We start from the raw sequence: 23,597 nt of genomic DNA, 5'->3' as shown, positions 1-23,597 counted from the left end.
TTGTATTGAACATCATTTTTATTTTGTTTTCGTTGTCAGTATTCATCAGTGTGAACGCAGAAGCACATTTCTGTAGTCAGTGTTGTTAAAGTGAGTTTATACTGTAATGTCCTTAAAAGAGGGAGATTTGTATCATCAGCTGTTCTTGGCCTATAAAAGCTCTCATGCTGACTTGCCGGCGCAACTTTGCCAACGAAATTTGGAAAACGGCTAAAGAAAAACCAAAAAATAAAGAAAATTTATATAACATATAAATGACATTATACAAGAGTTCAAGGTGAAGGTTACGAAGAAGAAAGCAACATTGCTTAGTTATTTAACCTACGGAACCACATACGACTTCGATTGTTTTGGATATCACTATAAATGTTCCAAATAAACCGGCTCAGGAAACTCTTATGAAGAAAATTGGCCTACTTCAACAGAGAATAAATGTTCTTACTGAATCAAGGGACACTGGTATAGCCAAAGATAATGTTCACGAAGAAATTAAACTACGGAAAGAATTGAAAGAAGAAAAATGTTTAAAGAAAAAAAAAAGAGAAGCGTGCAAAACATTTTTGAACCAAAGAAAAACTTAAGAAAGCTGAACGTCAGAAAAAACCTCCCTGCTGCAGTAAAACCTCGATCTGGCCGTGGGCAGCCCCCTTTGGTTGACTCGCAACCTGCTCTCCTGGAGACCATAATTAACATTGCCATGCATTGTAGCGCTGCTGATGAACGCCGCCGAGCAGAAATTATTAGGAGTTGTCTCACTCTGCCCGGCCTGTATGAGAGATTGTTAAAGGGATTCCAAATCTCTCGAAGCGGCACATATCTTCATTTATTCCCACGTGTTTCTAACACTTAAGAGGGAAGACATACGCACCGTCCCCGTAAACTTAGCAAAACCACAGTGCTGTCCTGGGATACATTTTGTAAACTTGAATAGTCATAACAAAATATAATAGCAACCTTTAAAATACATATAGTTTATTTATTAGCCATGACAATTGGGTTGAAACATACATAGCGTCAAATATATTTAACATTTTGTTGGTTCTCGAAACCATTATGAACGCGGCCCCTATTTTTTAAGTATTTTTCAAACTTAAGTTACAGTCTAATATTTGCATTAAAACAAAATTAACCTGAAATATTTTAAAACACATATTATTGCATATAGTTTATGTATGTAAATACTGTCTACAAATAAACCTTAATTTATTGAGCTTAAGATTTAATAGTATAAATTTAATGACGAAATTCTTTTATTAAAAATGGCGTTGAACATATGTTATGTGTTTTTACAATATGCTAAACATTGCGCTATCTTTACATTTCCATGTTAACTAAAGGTTGTCAAAATTGTAATGTCAGGATTGTAACGTATTTTGTTAACTTGTCATTCGTTTTATGACTGTGAATTATAACATTCTGTTAAAGGATAGTTGTATTATAATGTTTTGTTTGGTCCACCAATACGCTTAGTACTTGCCCCGATTTTCGCGAAAGTTAATATAAAGTAATGAAATACGCGGGTCCGCCATCTTTTCGATATTTCTAAGATTTCCACAGATGACAGCACCGTGTTTAGGGACACATTTATGTTCCATTCGGCTTCCGTCCCATTCACAAAATTACTCCTACCAAATGTCGTATACCACAAAAAAAAAAAAAAAAAAAAAAAACTAGACATAAGTTCTTAGCTTTATCTATTGCAAAAGTACATGCTACATGAAGAAAGTAAAATATAATTATGAGCCGTTTTAAGTTTTTCTTATAATCTTATGTCGGCTGTGCCTCGAAATGTGCGACACGACAGGTGGCTCGAACATTATACATACATTATTGCAGCGGTGTGGTCTAAATATTGGCAGATAACTAAAATCTTTCGAATTTTTAAGGGTGAATTTGGTTCCCCTAGGGAGGGAGGAGGGGGGGGGGGGGGGGGTTGTAATTTGTGTTTAATGTGATGCACGTTTTTAGAAATTTAAGTGTCTCCCAACTCCCCTGCCCCCACAGAAAACGTAATTTCTCGAGTGAATTAATGATGTTTAAGGGAAACGTATTTGGGTGAAAGGGGTAGATAAATACTTTAGTGATGTCGTCTTGCCTAGAGTATAAATCAGTTTGCACGCAGAAAAAAAAAGTTAAAGTTTAAAACTGCAAAGTATTGTTTACGTTCTTAACCGTTGTCGGCTTTAATGGCAAATTGCTAGTCTGTGATAAGACCATGCCCCGGAATTGAGGATTGGTCTTTGTTATCAATACTCATTCTGTGTTGCCCATGAATGTTGATTTTTTTTTTGTGAATGCCTATCAGATATTCATATTATATTTACTCTAGTATTCAGCTTTGAATTTAAATGTGAGCTTTATCTACCTACATTAAATTATCGCAGAAGCGTTTACAATATGCGTTTGCAGATGTTTAATGGATTATTTCCTCTATTTATAAATTTAAAAAAAAAATGTAAAATGTAACTATTTATAATCTATAACTTTCAGAATTATTTATTTTTTAATTTAATACGTTTGAAAAATTAGTCCTTTTTTTAAATTTAATCATAACCTAAATATTTATGTCGTAAGAAAATACTTTGATTCTGAGAATTTTTCAACCACTGAGCTTTTGATTTGAGGTTGACGGAGAAAATAGTTTATACGTCCACCGCTAGGTAGAGCGCATACGCAGCGTACTGCTACCTAGCGGCTCTTCACAGAACTAATACGTATTCGTTGATACGTTCAGTAGTGCGCTCTCGCTAGAAGACTTGGAACAACTATGTACTGTGTTTTATTTTTAAATTTATGATATACGTCTACTCTGACAAACATGAAATAGTTTTTTTTTTTTAAATTTTGAAAATGTACTTGAGAACTGAATACTATATTTTTTACGTTCTGTGATACTTCAGCAAATAATACCGTCGTATGTTATATTGTTTTGTATCGGAAGAAGATAAAATAATTGCTATCATATTCCATATAACCACAAATATTTGAATAATTAGTGCATTTATTATTATTTTTATTTTTAAAACGGGCTAAAAATAATTTTGAGACAAAAATTTGTGCTAGCAATTACAAAGGTCCTTTAACACATTTTTCGACTAGGAAAATTGACACAAATACATTTACTATCATTGGTGATCTTTATATATATATTTCTTGTGTGCGTGTGTATGTCACTGAACTCCTCCTAGACGGCTGGACCGATTTTGATGAAATTTTGTGTGTGAGTTCACGGGGATTCGAGGATGGTTTAGATTCACAATTGGATATTTTATCTCGATTCTGAGTTAAGAAAAACTAAAAAAAAAAAAAAAACACGCTTTAAAAGCAAAAATTGCAACGCATTATTATAAGCCATTAAGTTTTGCTATTGTAAGGAACTAAGTAGAGAGTAAGAAAAAAATAAAGATCCTGACAGTTTATTGCGTCGCCATATTTGTTTCAATTTTCAATACCCTTTTTGTATATTACAATTTAAATTGCAGAAAAAAAATCATGTTTCATAGCCACACAAATAGTGAGGATGGTTTAGATTCACAATTGGATATTTTATCTCGATTCTGAGTTAAGAAAAACTAAAAAAACACGCTTTAAAAGCAAAAATTGCAACGCATTATTAGAAGTCATTAAGTTTTGCTATTGTAAGGAACTAAGTAGAGAGTAAGAAAAAAATAAAGATCCTGACAGTTTATAGTGTCGCCATATTTGTTTCAATTTTCAATACCCTTTTTGTATATTACAATTTAAATTGCAGAAAAAAATCATGTTTCATAGCCACACAAATAGTGAGTGTGTGTCATTTCTCTATGTCCACGAGGTCTCGCCGCGTCAATTTTCTCCTTGGAGCGAACCCGTCCGCTTAATTAAATAAACAGCTTTTATCGTTGAATGATTTCATGATTTATTTAATGAAAATATGCTCTCATAAAAAAATTAGTTAGATAGACATTCAATAGGTGTCTTTCTCTCACTCTCTCTCTCTCTGAAATGTATGTAGCTTGCTCGTGGGTCAGTAATGCAGACAATCTTTACATTCTAGCTCGAGACGGAAAAAACAGTAAATGTGGTTTACAAAGACATTTTATGAAGTGTCTTCCCGTCATTACATTTGAAAGTAGAAACATATTTACTCAAAATTTAGGTACGTAGTAACATATTTTTATTGCAAAGACTGAAATAGAGGTGAGAAAAATTATCATTTGTGAACATAAGAAAACTACTACAAATGTATCAACTGTTATGTTATAATGTTTAAATTTCTAAATGGTGCAAGATAATACAAAATTCCATGCGGAAAAAGTCGTGGGCAGCAGATACGTATAGTTATAGGTGTGGGGCTATGCATGCTGATTTTTCATATACTGCATGGATGCGAACATGTAAGAATAATCTATCTATCTTACTATAATAAAACAGTACTTTTTCTGTCTCTTTGTACGCGATTTTGATGAAATTTTGTGTGTGAGTTCACGGGGATTCGAGGATGGTTTAGATTCACAATTGGATATTTTATCTCGATTCTGAGTTAAGAAAAACTAAAAATACACGCTTTAAAAGCAAAAAAACTAAGCATTGTTGATATTTAGCCTCCATGGCAACGGGCTTTTGCATTGTTGTTGCCTTCTGCGTAACCATGGGAAAGGTTTTTGGTAACGGCAGTGGCGTGCCCAAGAGGAGGGGTATGTATAATGAGAAGATACAAAATGTCCAGCGTAGAAATACTTACCGCCATATCCATATCTCACAAAAAGTACATTTGGGCAGGACAATGTCTGTCGGGTCCGCTAGAAAGATATATAGAGAGATAGAGATATAAATAGAAAGATAGAGAGAGTTATAGAGATATACATTGAGAGATAGAGAATTAGAGAGATAAAGAGAGATGCTTAGTATACGTTTAAAAAATTACAAAAAAAAAATTGATTGAGGCATTGCAACGCATGCCGGGCATTATCTAGTATACATGTATATCCCTGCACTTATAGACTACGTTCACATATTTTGTGTATGTTCTGTAGTAATTGGGCTTTCCCTTGCCCCAACTACTTAATTATAGCAAGTGTGTACAACTAGGTACCTATCAAACTTTCGAGCCTTTTGTTAGGCCACAGTTCGACCTTCCGATCGGCCTGAACAGGCCTGCGGGCTGATTATGAACATGAACATGTATTTTGCGATACAAGACACGGTGAACATCAAGGTTGAGATTACCGCAGGAAGAAGCTGCGTAATTACGAACACGAAACTTTCCGTTAAAATCCGACCATTGATGACGTTCTGACTTTACGTATCCCATACCGTAACCTTTGAGTATGAACACACATTTCGGACGGTATTTGTCGCAGCGGTGCTACGTTATATACCACGTGTGTATCAGTCGGTGGTGTGAAATGAATAATAGGTTAGCGAAGTATTTGAATTATAATAATTTTTAAATAATGTGAAATTTTAGCGGCACGATTTTCTTTTTATCATATCTGGTGCTGTTGAGGAACCAAACCTATTAACAATGAAGTTTAACTTAAACAATTTTTTATTTTAGGCATTGTAATGGTAGTATTTTTAGCTATGGTTTTATGTTTGCTATGACAATACACATGTATTACAATATTGACGATACATATTAATTTTACTCCATCTTTAAATTAAATAATTATCAAACAAATAAACGATATTTTAAATGCCCCAAAAAAAGTATATTTAATCAATGAGTGAAACTTTTTTTCTTTTTTTCATATTTCACTGACATGTTAGTTTGATTAACACACACATTAATTATTCAATGGTTGCTGGCCCTTTGACGTCTCTGATTTATTCCGTGGCGCACAAGTCTCGCGGATAATAACGAAACGCACGCCGCCTGTTGGTTCGTAATCGCCAAATGCGGCGCGTGTTTCGGTGGAGCGTGGAGTGTACAGCAATTCTCCGCGAGTGCTCGTGATCAGCCCGCTGGCCTGTCGGGCAGATCTGACGTGCGTGGTGAATGGCCGATTCCCCGGCGGGGTCTTCATTACGTTCACACACGCTCAAAGCAGAACATCCTGTTCTACAAGCTATTATATTCTACTGTGGCGTCACGGCCAAAATATGTTCTAGCGGAGTAGTTTTTAATTGCTCTTTCAAACAGGTATAATTTTTAATGATTAGCCTATAGGAGAGACGTTTTTTAAAATATGCAAATAAGTTTCTTCTTCGATGCGTAAGTAATTGTGCCAGTCTTTTAGGCACACTCGCAGATTCATCAATATATAACATTTTCCTCACGGAATCTTTCTACTTGAACACACTCAACCAGATCGCAAGGTGGACTGCTGATCGTGAACTGACAGTGAGAACTGTGAGTGTGTATGTGTGGCCAAGCGGAACTGTTCCAGTTCAGCTTATCAGTCCGAACTGAAGGCCTTTTTTTGTTACTAAAAAAAAAAGTACTTCTATTACGTTATCACTAGACGGAAATAAAAATAATTGTACAAACGAATGAGACTAATATAATAAAATTGTGATAAATTTATATTAAAATAAAGAGGTTTACAGAGTTTAATATTTCTTCAAAATTAATTTTACCCCTTACCAAACATTTGTGACAAAAAATTTATGGACTTCCACGACCGTTACAAAACAAAAATGCTGTTTTTTTATACTAAGATATGGATTTCTGAAATATCTTCCATAAAAACGCTTTTTTTTTAGTTCGAATTTATCGTGCTTTTTGAACGGACAACCATGCAGGTTTCAAGCCACGAATACATTTTATGTATATAGCTAAAGAATGCCCATGTTCGCCAGTCTAGGGCTGGTATTTTTATAAACGTGAAAATCTGGTTTCTGGATTTAGTCTTTGTGTAGGAAATACAAAATGTTTATAAATTGTGTTGCTACGGTTTTTTGAACTGGCGGTATATGCCGCGTAACTTAGTAAATACTTCGCTGACAATCGGGAGCTAAAACACGCCAGTTTTGAGTGTAGTGGTTTTGAATGTGGTCAGTTCGGAGCCGCAATATTGCAATCGTCAATGCGATAGGGCCTATTTATTTTTAATGTTTAATAGTAAATGGTATACTTTTCAATTACATGAATTTAAATTCTCGTTTCCTGGTGACTAATATGCTTATAAAAAGAACAATTCAACACAGATTGAAAGATAAATAGTTCTGCCAACCATAAAATATTTTGTGACTATTCATTCTGCGAAAAATTAAAAAAAAAATTTCTTTGTGATACAACTAAAAATTATGTTGATGTCACAGAAAAAAAAAGTTTGGGCTAATAATCACATGATGTTTTTGTCGCGGTCATAAAATTGTCGTTCTTGACTCATTTCGCATAATGTGAAACGTCCATTTAACGCAAATAATTTGTATGCACGTATATACATTCATTGAAATATTTCTTGCAGCGGAGAATATTAATTTAAATTTTTTTTTTTAATGTTAATGATGACTGGAGCAGATGTCAGTTCCGGAAACGTCGCAACTGTTTTGTCTCAGTAAGCCTATATTGTGTTCGTCTGTACTATCGTCGCTATGTACACCAGAATATTTGTCTAGTATCATAACTGTGTTGTCCAAGGTGTTTTTTTTTCTCTTCTATATTCACGGTTATTATTGCAACCGTCTCGCCGTTGTCAGCCTTCTGTGTTCGTCTGTGCTATAATATTTTTCTGACTAAAACATTTCTCGTAGTTCTCTGTGCTGTTTAGGTGTTTAAGGCTCGTTCTCATTCGGTCACTCATAAGTTATGACGATTACAAAGACTTGCCCGTCTATTTACACCCGTGGTATTACACTAAGTGAATATATGTTGGGAATAATTGTGGCAGAACGAATAATGCAGTGGTGGTATCGAGTAAAAATTATAGAAATAGAACCAAAATTAAAGTTTATGACTTGGTTCTCGGTGGCATTGTGATGGGCACCACCTCTATTTTCCCGATGCACGATATCTGTCATTAGCGCTTTTCTTGTGACGGTGTGCTCTGTTGCCGGATATACGCCATTGAGCACAAAAGTTTTGGACACAACTTTGCAATGTAATGAAGATGTTTAAAAATGTATCTGAAGCATTGTATTTTGTAAAGGAAAACTTGTAATTGAGAATTTTAGAAATAATTTTTTTTGTTGTATTTCATAAAGTGCACCAGCTGATGATATTCAATTTTTATTTCTAAGGAGACGAAACTTAAATACTCCATTTTTTTTTTTTTAACTGTCAGTGTCATCAGCATTTTATATGTTATTTAATATTAAAAATTTTGGCTCTGTTACACCATAGCACACAATTTAATGAAATGCCTTGTTATTGGTAGTGACCGATGCTACAGATAGTTTCTCCTGTGAAATAATAGTAATAATAATTGGTGTTTAGAATTTATAATTTTCTTTCTGAATGTACACAACTGTAGTAAACACAGTCAACTACGCTATTTTATTGTCTTGGAAAAATTGGAAAATTATTAAATTTATATAACATATTATAATTATTGATGGTATATAAAATTAAGATTTTAATGTAAACAAGTCGGGTATTATCAATCTGACAACAGTGGGCGCCATTTACTCTACTGCGAACTAAGCGTGGCTCGAGGAATCAATACTGGACCTCTCTAGCCGACCGGCCAGAAGCTACGAGTATAAACACTGAGACAACAGGTCTGACATAGATGCAAACATATAAATAACCCACTCGAACGATAGAATATAAATTATAAAGTACGCAGTAACGTACTAAATGCCGTAATGTCTACGAAATGCGCAGCTGTGAGACTGAAGTTCGTAACACAACTCTGTACACACTGCTGTAAATGCTGTGTAAATGTGATTGTGAGTGATACAGTCGGCAACTAATAAAGAGCGTTCTCTTTCTTCTAGGTGCTAGTACTTTGGACCGTGATTTCTCGTTGAAAATTAATTGGTTTTTTACTCATAAATATTTCTCTGGCGTCTTTCAATTTATTTGGTGTGATAGATAACCAGCGAGAATTACATCGATGGTGATGTATAAAACACAACTTAGCCTTCTTTCTTTAAAGCCTTAAATATTGGTATGTAAATATATACCGAACACTTTATTTTCGATAGTTGTGCCTCATAAATGAACTTCGCCCTGACAGTTTTAAGGCCCATCTACAGTTGCAATGTCCTAAACTGTGTCCAACGGAAACTGATCGCTGATTGGTCCACGCGACCCTCTGACGTCATGCGTGGTGTGGACGATGGTCCGAATCTCCCTGGTACGAGTACATTGGTCATCTTGAACCTGGTTTGTCCCCATATGTGTTAATTGTTAGCACACCACAACAACAGAACACTTCCGATATTTGAGTTTCCGGTTCCCGTTTGAAAAATAACGCATGAAAAAAAATTAACAAATTCAATCGAAAAACATTTACTGGACATCGGTCATAACAATGATTGTAGACTGGGCAGTTTTCCGTGCGAAAATATGACGTCCTTCACATTAGGATAAGTTCATGGACTGCGACAGGTTTGGACTGTTGTAGACGGGGCTTTAGAGGATTGTATAGTACCTCGGCCGGATCACAGGCGCTCTGGGTGTTCTGAAGGGTCCCAGAGATGTGAAAGATTCTGATAAGCACCCTCGGTGCTTGCTGGAAGGGCTTAGCCAGTTAGTCACTGTGGGCTGCTGAATGGTCTAGGTATCGTGGTGGTGGCGATGCTGGGATGGCTTGCCTCAGCCTCTCGACATAGCTCCTCCTCAACTCCTCTGAGCCGCTCTGAAGTGGCGTATCCACTTCTCTCGGCATGCAGCCGCGCCATGTTCAAGGCGCACTTGCTGGTCCCGCAAGGGAATAATGAATATGCGTGTAATACTGATGACATCACAGTTTTACAGGATACAGAGGTCAATTTAGTTCATCGCAATAAACGTAACCGAAACGCAGTGATTACCTACTTACGTATAATGAATTAAATTTATTCATTTGTAAACCGTTGTTCTGCGTTCTGTAGTTAAATTTCCTTTCTATATGTCGTTCTCAGGTAGCAACCAAAGTTTTCTTTTCTTTTCAGAATGTGGTGTGCCGTAATGTAATTTAGAATATTGTAAACATGGTTTTTTGATGTCGCGTGGCTTATTTTCAAATCTTAAAGGCGGTTTCAATTTTGAAGAAAATAAATCGTTATTCAAATGGCTAGACGTAACTTATTGGTTAAACAAAAGTGTGTGTTGTAACGCTGCTGGGAATAGGAATGCCGTTTTTGCCCAACTTTAAGGGCATATGTCCCGTTCCAGGTCATTATTTTATTTTTACGTTTAACACGGATAAGATTATATTCTTTAGGTGGCCAATATTGAAAAAATAATACATAGTGCATACTTTTTGCGAAATACGCTTGCAAAGTGTAATTTTTAACATGTTTGTACAGTATGGATGATAATAACCAAATGGAATAAATAAATGAAAATATTTGGGTTTGAAGACAATACTGGTGGCTACTGAGGGTGTTGTTAAAAATACTTTCAGAAAAAAAAATATTTTTTTATTTAGCTTTTTTAAAAATCGTAAACATTCTGGTGATTTTAAAAAGGCCTGGCAAAATTATTATTTTTTTTCTGAAAGAAATGAAACAATATCACATAGCAGCCAGTAAAATTTCATTATCATTATCCATACTGCAGAAAAACGTTAAAAATGAAGCTTTGTCAGCTAATTGTGCAAAAAGTATTATATATATTTGTGAACGTTCAGCCAATCAAATAGTCGGGTAGTTTAACCGTGTGAAACGTAAATATAACATAATGACCTGGAATGGAACTTACGCCCTTGAAGCCTTCATGATGCGACCAGCGGACATTGACAAGGGGTTTCCCTGTGTGTGTTGCAGCAATTCTTCCCCGTGGACATGGTGGACCTGGCGGGCTACGACGAGCTGGCGGGCAACGGGTCCGCGCTGGCCCAGAACACAGCGCTGCAGGTGAGCGACGCCCGAACTGCGGGGTGACCATGCTAGCGGCCCGCACACGCGACCAGTCCGAACTGGTGGCTTCACAGACCTCGAGAGCCCTCAGTCCGAACTGTCGGTGGGTGGGAACAGCGTCTCGCCACGCTGTTAAAAATTTTCACCTTCCATGAACGAAGAACCCCGGTTACAAATAATCCAGGTATCTTCCGTAAATTTGCGTCTACCTTCGTAAATTTGCGGTCACTTGAGTTAACCTTGACTTTGAACGTGAATCCAAGAGAATATTCTTGGAAAATTAGCAAAACATTCAAAAACTGGTTGCGTTTACAGCATGAGCACTCTTACTTTGTCCACCTTTCTTCAGAACGAAACATAACACTTGGAAGTTGAAAAACGGCGTATTTCCTACGAAGATTCTTTTATCTGAAATTACCAAGAAATCTTCGTTTATTTGGGTTAAATTCTCTGTTGAAAAGACTGTAAATATACTGTAATTTCTAACAGTGCAGCCCAAACTGTCAGTCCAAACAATCAAATCAGTCCATTAGCCGAGTGTCGTAGCAGACATCATTGTTTGCTTTGACAACTTTGATTGCTTTTCTATTTTATTCCTCTTATTTGTAACTATAAGTGCAACAGAAATTGTAACATCCAAAGTTTCTTCCATATTTTACGATGAAACGATACTGGACTCTGTGTGTGTGTGTGTGTGTGTGTGTGTGTGCCTTAACAACCAGCGCTAGAGACGGGCCTAGGCTCACTTTCGTCGGGAGAGGAAGTTGTAATTATCCCCCCCCCTCATTATAGTCTCTTTTCATAATAGTAATAAACGTACCAGGCATATTTTCATCTATTTTTATGAAGTGAAACTTCTTTGGGCGCGATGGGAGTGAAATTTCCAGGCCGAATTGTATTGCATAGTTTTCGTGAAAACGATGCAACCTAACTTAAACTGAGTGTATTTGTTTGGGAGGGGTCTGAGTTAGAGAAGACTCTAAGTGTGACCTAGGCCGAAAAGTCTTTACTGATTTGTTGGGTTTCAACCATGCAGAAAGGGTAGCATGCACTGTGTGCTGTGTTCGGGGATCGGTAAACCATGGCAGCAATTGATTCCATGACTAACTCCCCTATCTTAAAACTCTAGACTATAACTAGTTAAGTTGGGTCCAGGTAAAACCTACATAGGCATAGGAAAAACCCTGGGCTCATTCATGCTAGGTTAAATAGTGCAGTTTTAATACAGGAGAAGAAGGATGGTCCAGGAAGAAGAGTTTTTTGGGGCAGGAAGTTTCAACCATGCTGGGGTCCTTGGACCGCATTGGTGTTCATGCGCGTCAGGGTTGGTACCAGTGACTCATGCGCCCCTGGCGGCGGGCGACAGTACTCGTCACCCTCCAGGCTGCTAGTCAGCGCGTATGCCTAAAGATAGAGACGAAGAATATGTCGAATGAGTATAACATTTTGTTTATTAATTTAATTACTTTAGTAAATTCATAGCTAGCGCGTCAGATCTCACTCCAGAAGGGACAGCGGCAGGTTGCCTGTCGCCAGTAAAAGGCAGTCGGCAGTTTGCGAAAATATACATTCTGTCATTGCAAAATCATAGTTCCAGCATCTACGCTAGAGAAGCTACGAGTTGATTAATTAAGAATGTCTAACCGCGAGTTGGTTCATCAGGTCACACTTGGGAAGGTATAGAGCTGCAGTCTGACCTGTAGTGAGTAGGCAGACGGTCGGTTAGAGAAATTATCCAGTCCTTCATTGGGAGGCCCTAGCCTTAACTTATTATCATTTGTGATATACGATGATGAACTGCCAGCATACTTATAATAAATGCGCTGGTATATTTAAATTAAATATATTCGCGCACTGCCCAGCTCAATGTTAAATCAAAAGGGCAGAATGCTCTGTGAATGGCCGAGCGTTCAGGGCACAGCCAATCACAGAGCACTTACTCTTAATACAGGCAACTGAATACTCCTGTGCTTCGTCTGGAAGTTGTTTTCAAGCTGCATTCAAGCTGACAGCCTGAATGCCTTTGTTCCCTGCGGCTTTTCTGGGCTTTGTGAGGTAAATTACCAGCTTTATTTCTTGTGCTTGTGTTTGGCATGTCTCTGACACTGATGTCTGGTGTAATTTAATACGCAATTCCGTGTATATATGCGCAGTGAATGGCCTGTCACAAGACTCGTTCGGCTGGAATGCAGTTTCCAGTGTGTTCGCTAACTGTTGTGCCTTGTCGTGGGGCTGGAAAGCTACTACAGTATCAATTTAAAAAGGAATTTGGGGGGGGGGGGGGGAATTTTTCCTACTTGTTAAGGAGGCGTCTAGTCATGGTCCAGGCACAGTTGTCCTGGATCTTGAGTCCAGCTTTTTTTGCCTCCCACAGCGCAGGCGATTTTTTTGTGTGAATTAACTACGAATGTATGCTGGCAGTTCGACATGCTCTTACCTAATTTCCTTCTCTGGAATGCACCTGGCCATGCCGTCTTTAATTCTTCATCTCACGGATGGTAGCCTCGAGGTTGTCACTGTTTGTAATGTTATTTTCAGTCGCGTCTCGGATAGAATTTGTTAAGTAATCGGCGTTTTTGTAATGTTTAACTTTGCGGATCAGGTTTTGATTCTTTGTTCGCATCATAAAATATGATGATGAGGATGGGGAAGTGGTCTGACGACATGTCATGTACCACCTCTAACTCTTAATCCCGCGTTAACTCGTTTATTGATTGCATTATCAAGGATATCTGGCATGCTGTTTGATCTGCCGGTATCGTGTGTGGGCTCTGAGGGAGCGTGTACCTGGTAATTGTTATTTAACTGGTGGTTATAAAGCAACCTGCCATTTGCTGTCGAGTGCCTGCAGTTCCGTTCCTGATGCTGGGCACTAATGTCTCCGACTGCCAAAACGATGCATCTAGGTCAGACTCGTCGAGGGACCTGCTTGGTGGGGCGTAAATTGAGATTAATTTTACTATTTTATTGATTGCTAGGTCTATGCCAACTGCTTCTAGCTTAGGAAACTGGGGGAGCTGGCGTTCCGATTGTTTTAATACTCTTGTGCACAGCTATAGCTACTCCCCCTCCCCTGTTACTCCTGTCTTGCCTGTAAAGTACATAGTTAGGGACAGCAAGCCGATCAGTCGGTTGCTGGTGTGTCTCGTTGATTGCCGCAACATTAATTTTACATTTTTCCAGGTGATAGGTAGATTCCGGCATTTCGTTCTCAAGTCCGTGGCGCATTCCAGAACAGGATTTTATTCAGGATATTACTACCGGTCGATAGTGTTGTTTGTGGTCCCTGATTATTTGCTGCCATTCAGGCTGAACAGCAAGTAGCTGAACGAAGCCCATGGTGGCTTGGATTTTGTCTTTTGTTCGGCATTCTTTAGTTAAATTTACAGTTTTCAGTCACTTAGGGGGATATTGTTAATTTTTGTTATACCTATTTGCATTTTATTTCACACTTCTTGTAGTCCACAAATATTTATCGTTTCACACTGCGCCTCTCTAACCTGAACAGCCCCCCCCCCCCCCCTTTTTCCCGCAAAGGTCCGTCTATGAACACCATTGCTGATATTTACCTTTGGGCGACGAAAAAATTAATTTCCTACCTATGAATGCTCAATTAACCATCTAAGGGGCTTTGTTTTCGCGAAAAAATATTCCGATACTAGCTGTGTGGTAAACGCCTATGTTTCGTGAATGGTTTGACTTTATTTCAGGTACATATATATACTCTCGACGCATGAATCACTGCGAACGCGTCTTGAATGGCGCGGTCAAGTAAGGTTATTGACTTCTCTTGCAGACGGCCGGCCAATCACAAGGATGAAACCGTTGGCACGGGCATACCTCATTGCAGTTTAACGAGCGTGCAAATATATTCGCGCAAAATGCTTGCTCCTCTACCTGTGTTACATCAAAGTTTCTTCAGTTCATAAAGTCACGAATTTCGTTTACCAGTTCGATATTGATGTCTATGAAACGTGCTCTGGGAGTAAGAGACCTAACGAAGTGTTGCAGCGGTAAAACTCTGGACTGCATTAGCATGACCTGTGATCGAATCCCTTTATGACCATTCTTGACTATACGAAATAACTGTAGTAAAATTTTGGAACGTCTCTTTGACAAACGACAGTGCGTTATTTCACTGGATTGAGTTTGTGTGTATGTTCTTCTGTAATTATGGAACATCTCTATCGATGAGACTAGGCACGGTTTCGACCCCCCCCCCCTCCCCCCCACCAAATTGTGTTAATCTCATTTTCATAACATAACGTTTTGTCTGGGACAAGTTCTTCAGACTTTTCATTATATAGATATATAGATATTGCATTTTATTTTCTGTGTCGAATTTATTGCCTTATGCATGCTGATTGTTATGTCATTTGTAAAATGCCAAGCAGATATTTATAATTATTTTATTTTATGTTTAGCAAATTGTATCATTATCTTTCACTAGAAGTTCTTTTTGTGGGTTACCGTAGCTGCTCAACACGTACAAAATTGCTTAAATCTGTAGTAAGCTAAAAGCCGAACCTTAAAGCTAAAATATATTAATAAAAAAATTGATAAGAGTTAAAAAAAATTCCAGTACATTCAGGGAAAAGTAGAAATAGACATATACTATAGGCGAGAAAACACGTATTTTCTACAGAAGCAAAAATTGAAATTATGTAATTGTAGAGGCAGTGGTGTTGAAAGACTGGAAAGAGCAATTTTCGACAACGATGGTGCTATTTCTTTCGTATCTCACGTGAGTAAACATGCCCTTGTTTTCGGAGGAAGTACCGCCAGCTTTATCTGAAGATTCCTTGTGCAAAGCGTCTATAAAGTTCGACCTTCGCAAGGTTACGGTCTTTTCATACACAAAAATAGAAAATCTTTCGTAAGATTTTTCTGGCAGAACACTTAATAGGTTCGCGTTCTGGCGATGTAACTCGGAATGTTCGTAGCTAGCATTGCAGCTAAATCTAATTTAAATGTTATCATAATAATGCTACTTATAGCTGAATGAGTTAGTATTATTCACTAGCGTACCAACGACTGTCTAGTGTGACGTTACCAGCCAGATGGTAATGTCCGTCTGTACCACTGCACTCTACGGTCATTTGAGGTAGTGATCCATTTAGGTTTTGAATGACAACTTAATCGTAGGCTGACTGGTCAGTGTGAAGTTAACGCTTGACGCCAAGGGTAATCGAACGTAATAAATCCAGAAACCCCAGAACCATTTTCGGTTTTCGCCACTGCCGTAAACCATCGCAACAAAGGTCGGTAGTTTTTGACATGGGGGTAATAATTCACTGAGTTGGTGTATGCACTCATTGCCACGACAGTAACTGAAGTCATAATGAGAACACCTGCTTCCCCCCTCCCCTCTTAAAAATTTTACCACTTAAACAGCAAAACCTTTATTTTACCATAAAGTTTACTTTGGCTCACCAAAGTGCTTAGTAAATTCCCCTATGTTTGTGAAAGTTAATATTTACGGGTGCATGTTGCCATATGTGGTTCGGAATCTTGACTACTTCGGCTCGTGGCTATACCAGTTTCTGCAAGTATGCGCATTGGATTTTCAGCCTGTTAAATTTTCGCTGTGTAACGTGCGCTTACATCATTGCGTATCTGGCGCATACTAAAATTTCACACTCAACGCGCCTAAAGAAGTATATTCTCAAAAACATCAGTATTTCTAGCAGTGCGGCACTGCTCTTTCACGAGTGTAAGGGGCCTACTCCCAGACGACACAGTCATTAACGAAATGTATGTAAACATGGCTGGGGAACAATCTTATTTGGTCGCTTGAGCTGCTAAAGATAACAGTGAAAACTTTTAAAAGTGCTTCCAGCGGGGAAACTATTTCCGGGCTCATGTTTACGCGTCGTTCTCTCCTTCCCCCATTCATCTTCCTCGTGTAATGGACCCGTTCAAGTTTTGTTAACGCGCCTCAGCTGCTTACTGCAGACATAATTAGTCGGGAGTTACGCTCCCGGCAATAGACACCCGAAATTGTAAGTACCGCGGAGACAACTACGATCGGCTCCGAATTACCGGCTTACCGACTTAGTATGCCGACATTCATTGGCGCCCACATAGGTTTTTTTAATTCTTGAAGGTGTCTACTACTCGTCTAATAAGTCTTACACTTTAACATATTGTGGGCATTAAAGAAAATGTACAAATTTTGGAAGGTTAAATTTTCCAAATTAATAAGTAGCGCTACGATAATTTCGCAGATTTCTTGGATGGCAGAGTGAACTTGAAGCACACATACATCTTGCTCCACGTTGATGGTTGGACTACAGTGCCCTTGACACGCCCTTGAACACCCTCAGCCAGTTGTAAACAAGGGGAAGAAGTGGTCACCCAATCACGTGCGACCCGCCACAGGACATGGCCTTAGCCTTCGACCAACGAGCATTCTAATAAGGCTTTATTATATACTAGCAGAACCCGACAGACGTTGTCGTGCTTGTGTAAATTTATTTAATTTTTTTATATCTAAAAATTAATAGTTTGTAGTTTACCTAGACTCTATTATGCGTTATAAAAAATTGGAAAAAATGAAAGAGTATTTATAGTGATAAGATTTCATTATATTTATTGGAATAAACTACAAACGTTTTTTTTACAATAATTCACTTGTATGAAAAATATTTTTGTTCATTTGCGTGTGATACGTCATTTGCCTACAAATAAAAGAATAGTTATTCATAGCTGCAGTACACGACGTTGCCCGGGCTGAACACAGGGTGATAGCGCTTTATGACAGTGTGGTGGACATATTGCACACGCTGTTAAAAAAAATGGGTGCGTCTTCTTATGTACGCGCGTGAGAAGTTATACTTATTTGGCATTTTAAATATTTATTATTTTAAAAGAAAATAAATACAATTAATAATAAATTCAAAAATTCAATTCAAGTTTATTCATGTTTTTAATATTTATTAGTTTGTTAATTTAATATTCACTTTTAATTTTTATCAAAAAGTTTTCATTAAATTAGTAAGAACTTTCGTGTGTTAGAACGATCATAACTTAGAAACACACAAGTTAGAACCACCACAACTTAGAAGATCAATACTTAGGAATACCGTTACGTAGAAAATTGTAATCTTAGACCATACAACTTGGATCTTGGATAACCGAAAAAAAAAAAAATCCATCTTGTGTGTTTGTGCCTGACTGACGTGACTGCGGCTGGTGGACCATCGACGGCGTTGTTTCCAGGTCCCGATTGTGCGTTGGCGGATGTGGCGGCGCGAACACATCCGACCTTCCCTTCTGGGAGTCGGGGGGTCGGACCCTCCCTTCCTTTAAACCCTCCCTCCCGGCAAACCCTGCGACTGGCCGTGCAAACAGCCGGGCGGAGAAGCGGTATTGCCGCGGGAATCAATAGCAGACAGGCGCGCCGTGAATAGCTGGCACAACCACCCCTTTCCCTTATCTTCTAACCGACTGTCACTCGCACACCGCCGCCCATCACGTCCAGTTTCCGCCGAGGGATTCTCGCTTCGTTCCACGGATTTGCAGCTGGAAATTCGTCAATAATTTTATATTCTAATATGCATATGTGTGAGTGTCTTTACGTCACGGATATACCAAATCATGTGTTAGCATAATATGATTGCTAATTTAAGCTGGTTGTCATAGAATAATGTCAGTTGATATCAGGTTCCCCGTGTATTCACGTATGCTTGTTGCCCACGATACTATGTTTGATCAACATCCCCTATTGTAAGAATCAGCAAAAGAACGCCAGGGGTGGCCAGCCTTTGAACTGATAGGACCACTTCCGAAAAATTAAATGTCTGGCGGCCAAATTATTTAATGGTTATTTTCATCTTTAGCTACAGAAACTCGTGTCCCTTTTCGCACCAATTATTGCTGTATTGTTTTTTAATAACTGCAAGCAACTGAGCATCCAGAAGAATATTTAAAAAAAACGAAAAGACGCCATGATTTTTTCAACAGCTTTTATGCTGTATAGTGTAATTCTGAAAGTTGGCCTTCATTTCTCGGCAAGAAATCAGCGTAAACTTCACAGCCGCATGTTGTTCTTGAGAATCAGCCATTTTCCGTGTCACAAGCGCACCAAAGACACACACACAGAACTGCCAGAGAAACCATACTCGTCGTTTTCGGGTACGCCACTTAGCAGACTTACTCAGGAGAGGTCATACAACAGCTACAAGTACAAAATGCGCAATATTACGATTCCGGTTTTTTGGTCCACCCTCGTATGTGTATGATTCCTTCTGTTTTTTTAAATTCTAAACCGAATTTATTATATTTTCTCTTAGGGGAGTTTTCGTTATACATGTAGTCTATGTGTTAATTCAGTATATGAAGTACCTTTATTACAAATTTTACCCAAAACCTTTCAATATTAAAGATGTAATTAAGTGACCAACTCCCGAACACACACATACATATTAAACTCGCACAAACGGCAACATTTTGACTAAATAAATAACATTGGGTTTCGATATTCACAGGTTTGTTTCACCGGCCAGTAAAAACATTGACGAGCCCAGCGTTCCGAAAAAAAACTAATGAAACAGACACTGTATGTAATGTACTTCTTATCGTTCCGTTATTGCGGCCGATTGATGATGATTAGCTCATCAGTTATATCAGTGATCGTTAACAACATACGAGCCACCTCCCTGTAAAATAACGCACAGGAAGAGTTACATAGTCTAATTGTTCCATTTTTATAAATTTCACCACTATAGGCATATGAAATTGGAATAGTATGGGTATGTAGGGGAGGACGGGGCAAGTTGACGAGCGGGGCAAGATGACGAATGACTTATTTCCACGTCATGGCACTAGATAGCACCACCTAACAGACACTACTAGCGCTCCACACTGGTGGGCACTAAAGAATCGTACAGTGAAGCCGCTGCCACCATTTAGTTGTTTGTTAGATGATGTTCGTACATTTGGTCTGACGTATTGTAATTTTCAAGAACTTCGAAGTAATATCTCATGGACAAACAGGTAAGATATTTGGATATTCAATGCCACACATTATTACCTTAGACTATATACTTTTCTTAACCACTATATATTGTTAACCTTTTATTTTTTTTCCTAGCGAAAAAATCCAATACTAATAACATTGCTGATCGGGGCAAGTTGACTGGGGCAAGATGACGACTCGTCATCTTGCCCCAAGTGCTTTATACGGTTTTTGTGGTATCCACATACAACTCTTTTATAACTTTTGTTTGATTTTCTGAGCTTTATAATCTCATAAGCAAAATGCAAGTGTCATCACAAGCTCACCCATGAAAGCGATTCTGGTTCAGAGGAGAGCTCAGAGGATAGAACAAGAACGTTTGAAGCAACAAAGACAAGAGTCTAGAGAAGCCAAAAAAGGAACTGTTACTAAGAAACTGAAGCTCGATTCTCGAGAAAAATCCAAGAAGCTCCAACTTTCGACAGGCATGACTTCAGCTCAAATATCCGAAGTGCAGTGTCCAGTGTGTGATGAGATTTGTGTCAATCCTCCATCAGAAGACTGGATCGAGTGTTGCAAATGCCACACATGGTGGCACGAGGACTGCTCGAACTTTGAAGGAGGAAAATTTGTGTGCGATTATTGTTTATAAAACACCAACTCTGAATTAGTTATGTAAGTTAACTATTAATTGTAATTTTCAACAAACCAAGCCTTTAATAACATGCCTTATATGTAAAAACGCATGTAACAATGTTAAATTAGTTAGTTTACAGTAGTTTGCATTCTAAGAATAAATATGTTTAAACTTGTGTCAAAAATGTCATCTTACCCCGTAGTCAAAGTCATCTTGCCCCGGTAACGGGGCAAGATGGCACATTTGCATTATATTTTTAAAAGGGCAGAATTTTTGAGATAATATAGAAATATAGATTTTTTTCATGTAGTTACACCACGACAAAAGACTATTCTAATAGTGTCTGGAAAGAAGGAAATCGTATTTCCAAAATTAAAATTATAAAAAATGCTGAACTCTTAACATCGCCAACTTGCCCCGTCCTCCCCTACTAAAATATTATATCTCCAAAGCAAATCGAGCGGTTAGAAACTCGGAAAGAAAAAACACTCAAGTAACGCAATTGATTTTTTTTTATTCAAACGCAAGGAGATGAAAATGGAGTAAATTAATTTTTTCTAAAAAAAAAAAAATCTCGGGAATCAAGCGAGATTTAAAAAACTAAAGAGAAATACGTTACATAAATCATAATGACGTATATTATTAAAATTTTTCGAAATTATATCGCTAAGGGGTTGTATATATATATATATATATATATATATATATATATATATTTAATAATCAAAAACCTTTTTCTCAGAAAATAGATAATTTCATGTTAAGGGATTATGTTTGTTTAGTAAACATACAAAAACTGAAAACTTCTACATTTTGGTTTTATGAAAAATTTATTAAAATTCCCCGAAGCTATTCAAGTAGAAGGTTAAACTGTTGCCTATTCCGACAACTGGATGAATTCGGTGAAAATTCATAAACCTAGAGAAGGTGCGTTGAGCTACAAACACAATAATTATTTTATTCAATAATGTAACCAGCATGAAACCATTATTAACAAACATAAAGCAATGGCCTTTGCTTGACAGTAAAGGCTGGCCAACACTCGTTACGATCGCACGGGTACTGTTACACATAAAATGTTTTCATTAATACCTTAGCAATAAAAACCATTTTTATTTATACATACAATTAATAAGGCATTTACGGAATTCAAACTAAGGATTCTCAAAACAGTATTAAACTTTTCATTCAAAATAACTGGTACTTTTCAAAGATCAACAGTATCCATTTAAAACATTAAAAAAAAAAATTATTTATTTTAATAGCTAACCGCTTAGATTTTAAATAATAAAAATTAAATTTATAAAGATTGATCAAACAAGGGTTAAATTATCTAAAAACTACTATATACTACTTTAAATATTCACCGAGTACACACTCACAACCATGGCTAACTTGTTTTAGCCAATAAAGCGAAATTACCAAACGTTTATCAACAAAATGTTACTCGTAAAAAGGTTTACTTAAAGGTTGTATCTGAGAGTCTCGATGTAGCCTAACCACCACTCGGGTTCATGTGGTACATAAAAGACGCCGGCACTTGCCTGCCTCACAGTTCCTCGAGTAGCGAGTCCCTACTCGCTGTGCCTCGCAGAAGTAGTGATGTGCTGTAACTGGTTCCAACGCCTTGTCTGTCCGCGGGCGAGTTCAGCAACGAGTAGATCCGCAGTCTGGATCCCGCTGGACGAGTCTTCCCCGTGCTCGACGTGTCCCAGCGGGACGACAGAATTGTATCCCCTCGGAAAGGGTACCTTTCAGACTTATGGTGGCGGTAGTGTAGCTGGGTAGAAACTGGAAAGGTACCCTTTCCGATTTCTTAAAATGTTTCGGTTTTAATGCAAATATGCACTGGAAAGGTATCCCCTCGGAAAGGGTACCTTTCAGGATTTTCTGTACAATGACACAGCAGAAAATAAACTGGAAAGGTACCCTTTCCGATTTCATAAAATGTTTTAGTTTTAATGCAAATATGTACTGGAAAGGTATCCCCTCGGAAAGGGTACCTTTCAGGATTTTCTGTACAATGACACAGCAGAAAATAAACTGGAAAGGCACCCTTTCCGATTTCTTAAAATGCATATTATTTTCTGCTTTAAAATCCTGAATTAGCGTAAGGACGAGCTTCTACGCAAACGTAAACTTAAGCACAAGCATTTCAAACACCAGTTACGTTCGTAACGACTTCGTCACTCACACCCATGGTCACGTACAGTGAAGCATACAATTGATCCATAGAGGGTAGCTTCTGTGCACTCGTATTATTCCTGGGACGAGTGCCTCGTAAGACCATAACCAATTGTAAACGCAGTAAGTGTAACTTGGAAATTCACGTAAAGGATCTTATTTCCGTTAATGCCCTCGTCTGCTGAGTCGACTGCAACATAGCGATTTTCATCATACGAAAACGTAACACCTGTTACGCAACATTCGTAGCTTTACGTACGGCTACAGTTTACCCTGAAAAATATCACAGTCCACAATCCAGGGTGATATCCGCCCAACGCCTCCAACCACCGACAAGCTCAGCCACTATCAGAAGTACATACTTCGTCAAAGTCCATACGCAGGTATACGTAAAGTCCCAAGACGTCCTTCCTGACCACAGAAGTTAAAGTCCAAACCGTACTTGGAATAATTTCCAACACTTCCTGCAGCGATCCCGTGTGAATGTTTTCTATCACCTGCAGAACTCGGCGAAATATTCTATCACCAAACTTGACTTAGTTTGCGACGGTCCTACCAATTCTGAAGTTCCTTCGTTGACGGGTAGCGTGATGTAGTGTGGCGAGTCGGAGCGTCGGGGCGGCATCGGCGCCATCTTCTTCCGATGGCCTTCTGCAACTGCTCTTCGAACTCAGGCCCTTATAAACTCGTCTTGAGCAGCTATCGAGATGGCTTAGAACTTTCTCCTATAAACCTCTGGTTGCTCGCGACAATGGCGGACTTCTGATGACGTCATATTCGCTGTTGATATTGGAGGCTTTTTTTAAAACACTGTGACACTTTTTTCTTGGGTGCACGCCGGGTTGCCTGTACCTCAGGCTTCAGTCTTCCGGAGCAACGACG

General features: G+C 38.2%; 1 protein-coding gene across 2 annotated transcripts in view; it reads left to right on the top strand.

The window, feature by feature from the left end:
• Positions 1-23,597, top strand: part of LOC134531772 (growth factor receptor-bound protein 14-like) — a 648,199-nt gene that overhangs the window by 255,242 nt on the left and 369,360 nt on the right. For both annotated transcript variants that reach the window (XM_063367665.1, XM_063367666.1), the window contains one exon: positions 10,843-10,932. In XM_063367665.1, the coding sequence (XP_063223735.1) occupies positions 10,843-10,932 (90 nt within the window). The remainder of the gene's footprint in view (positions 1-10,842; positions 10,933-23,597) is intronic.

Source organism: Bacillus rossius, chromosome 5 (assembly GCF_032445375.1).
Source record: "Bacillus rossius redtenbacheri isolate Brsri chromosome 5, Brsri_v3, whole genome shotgun sequence".
Lineage (NCBI taxonomy): Eukaryota > Metazoa > Arthropoda > Insecta > Phasmatodea > Bacillidae > Bacillus > Bacillus rossius.
This window is presented reverse-complemented; position numbering and strand designations above follow the sequence as displayed.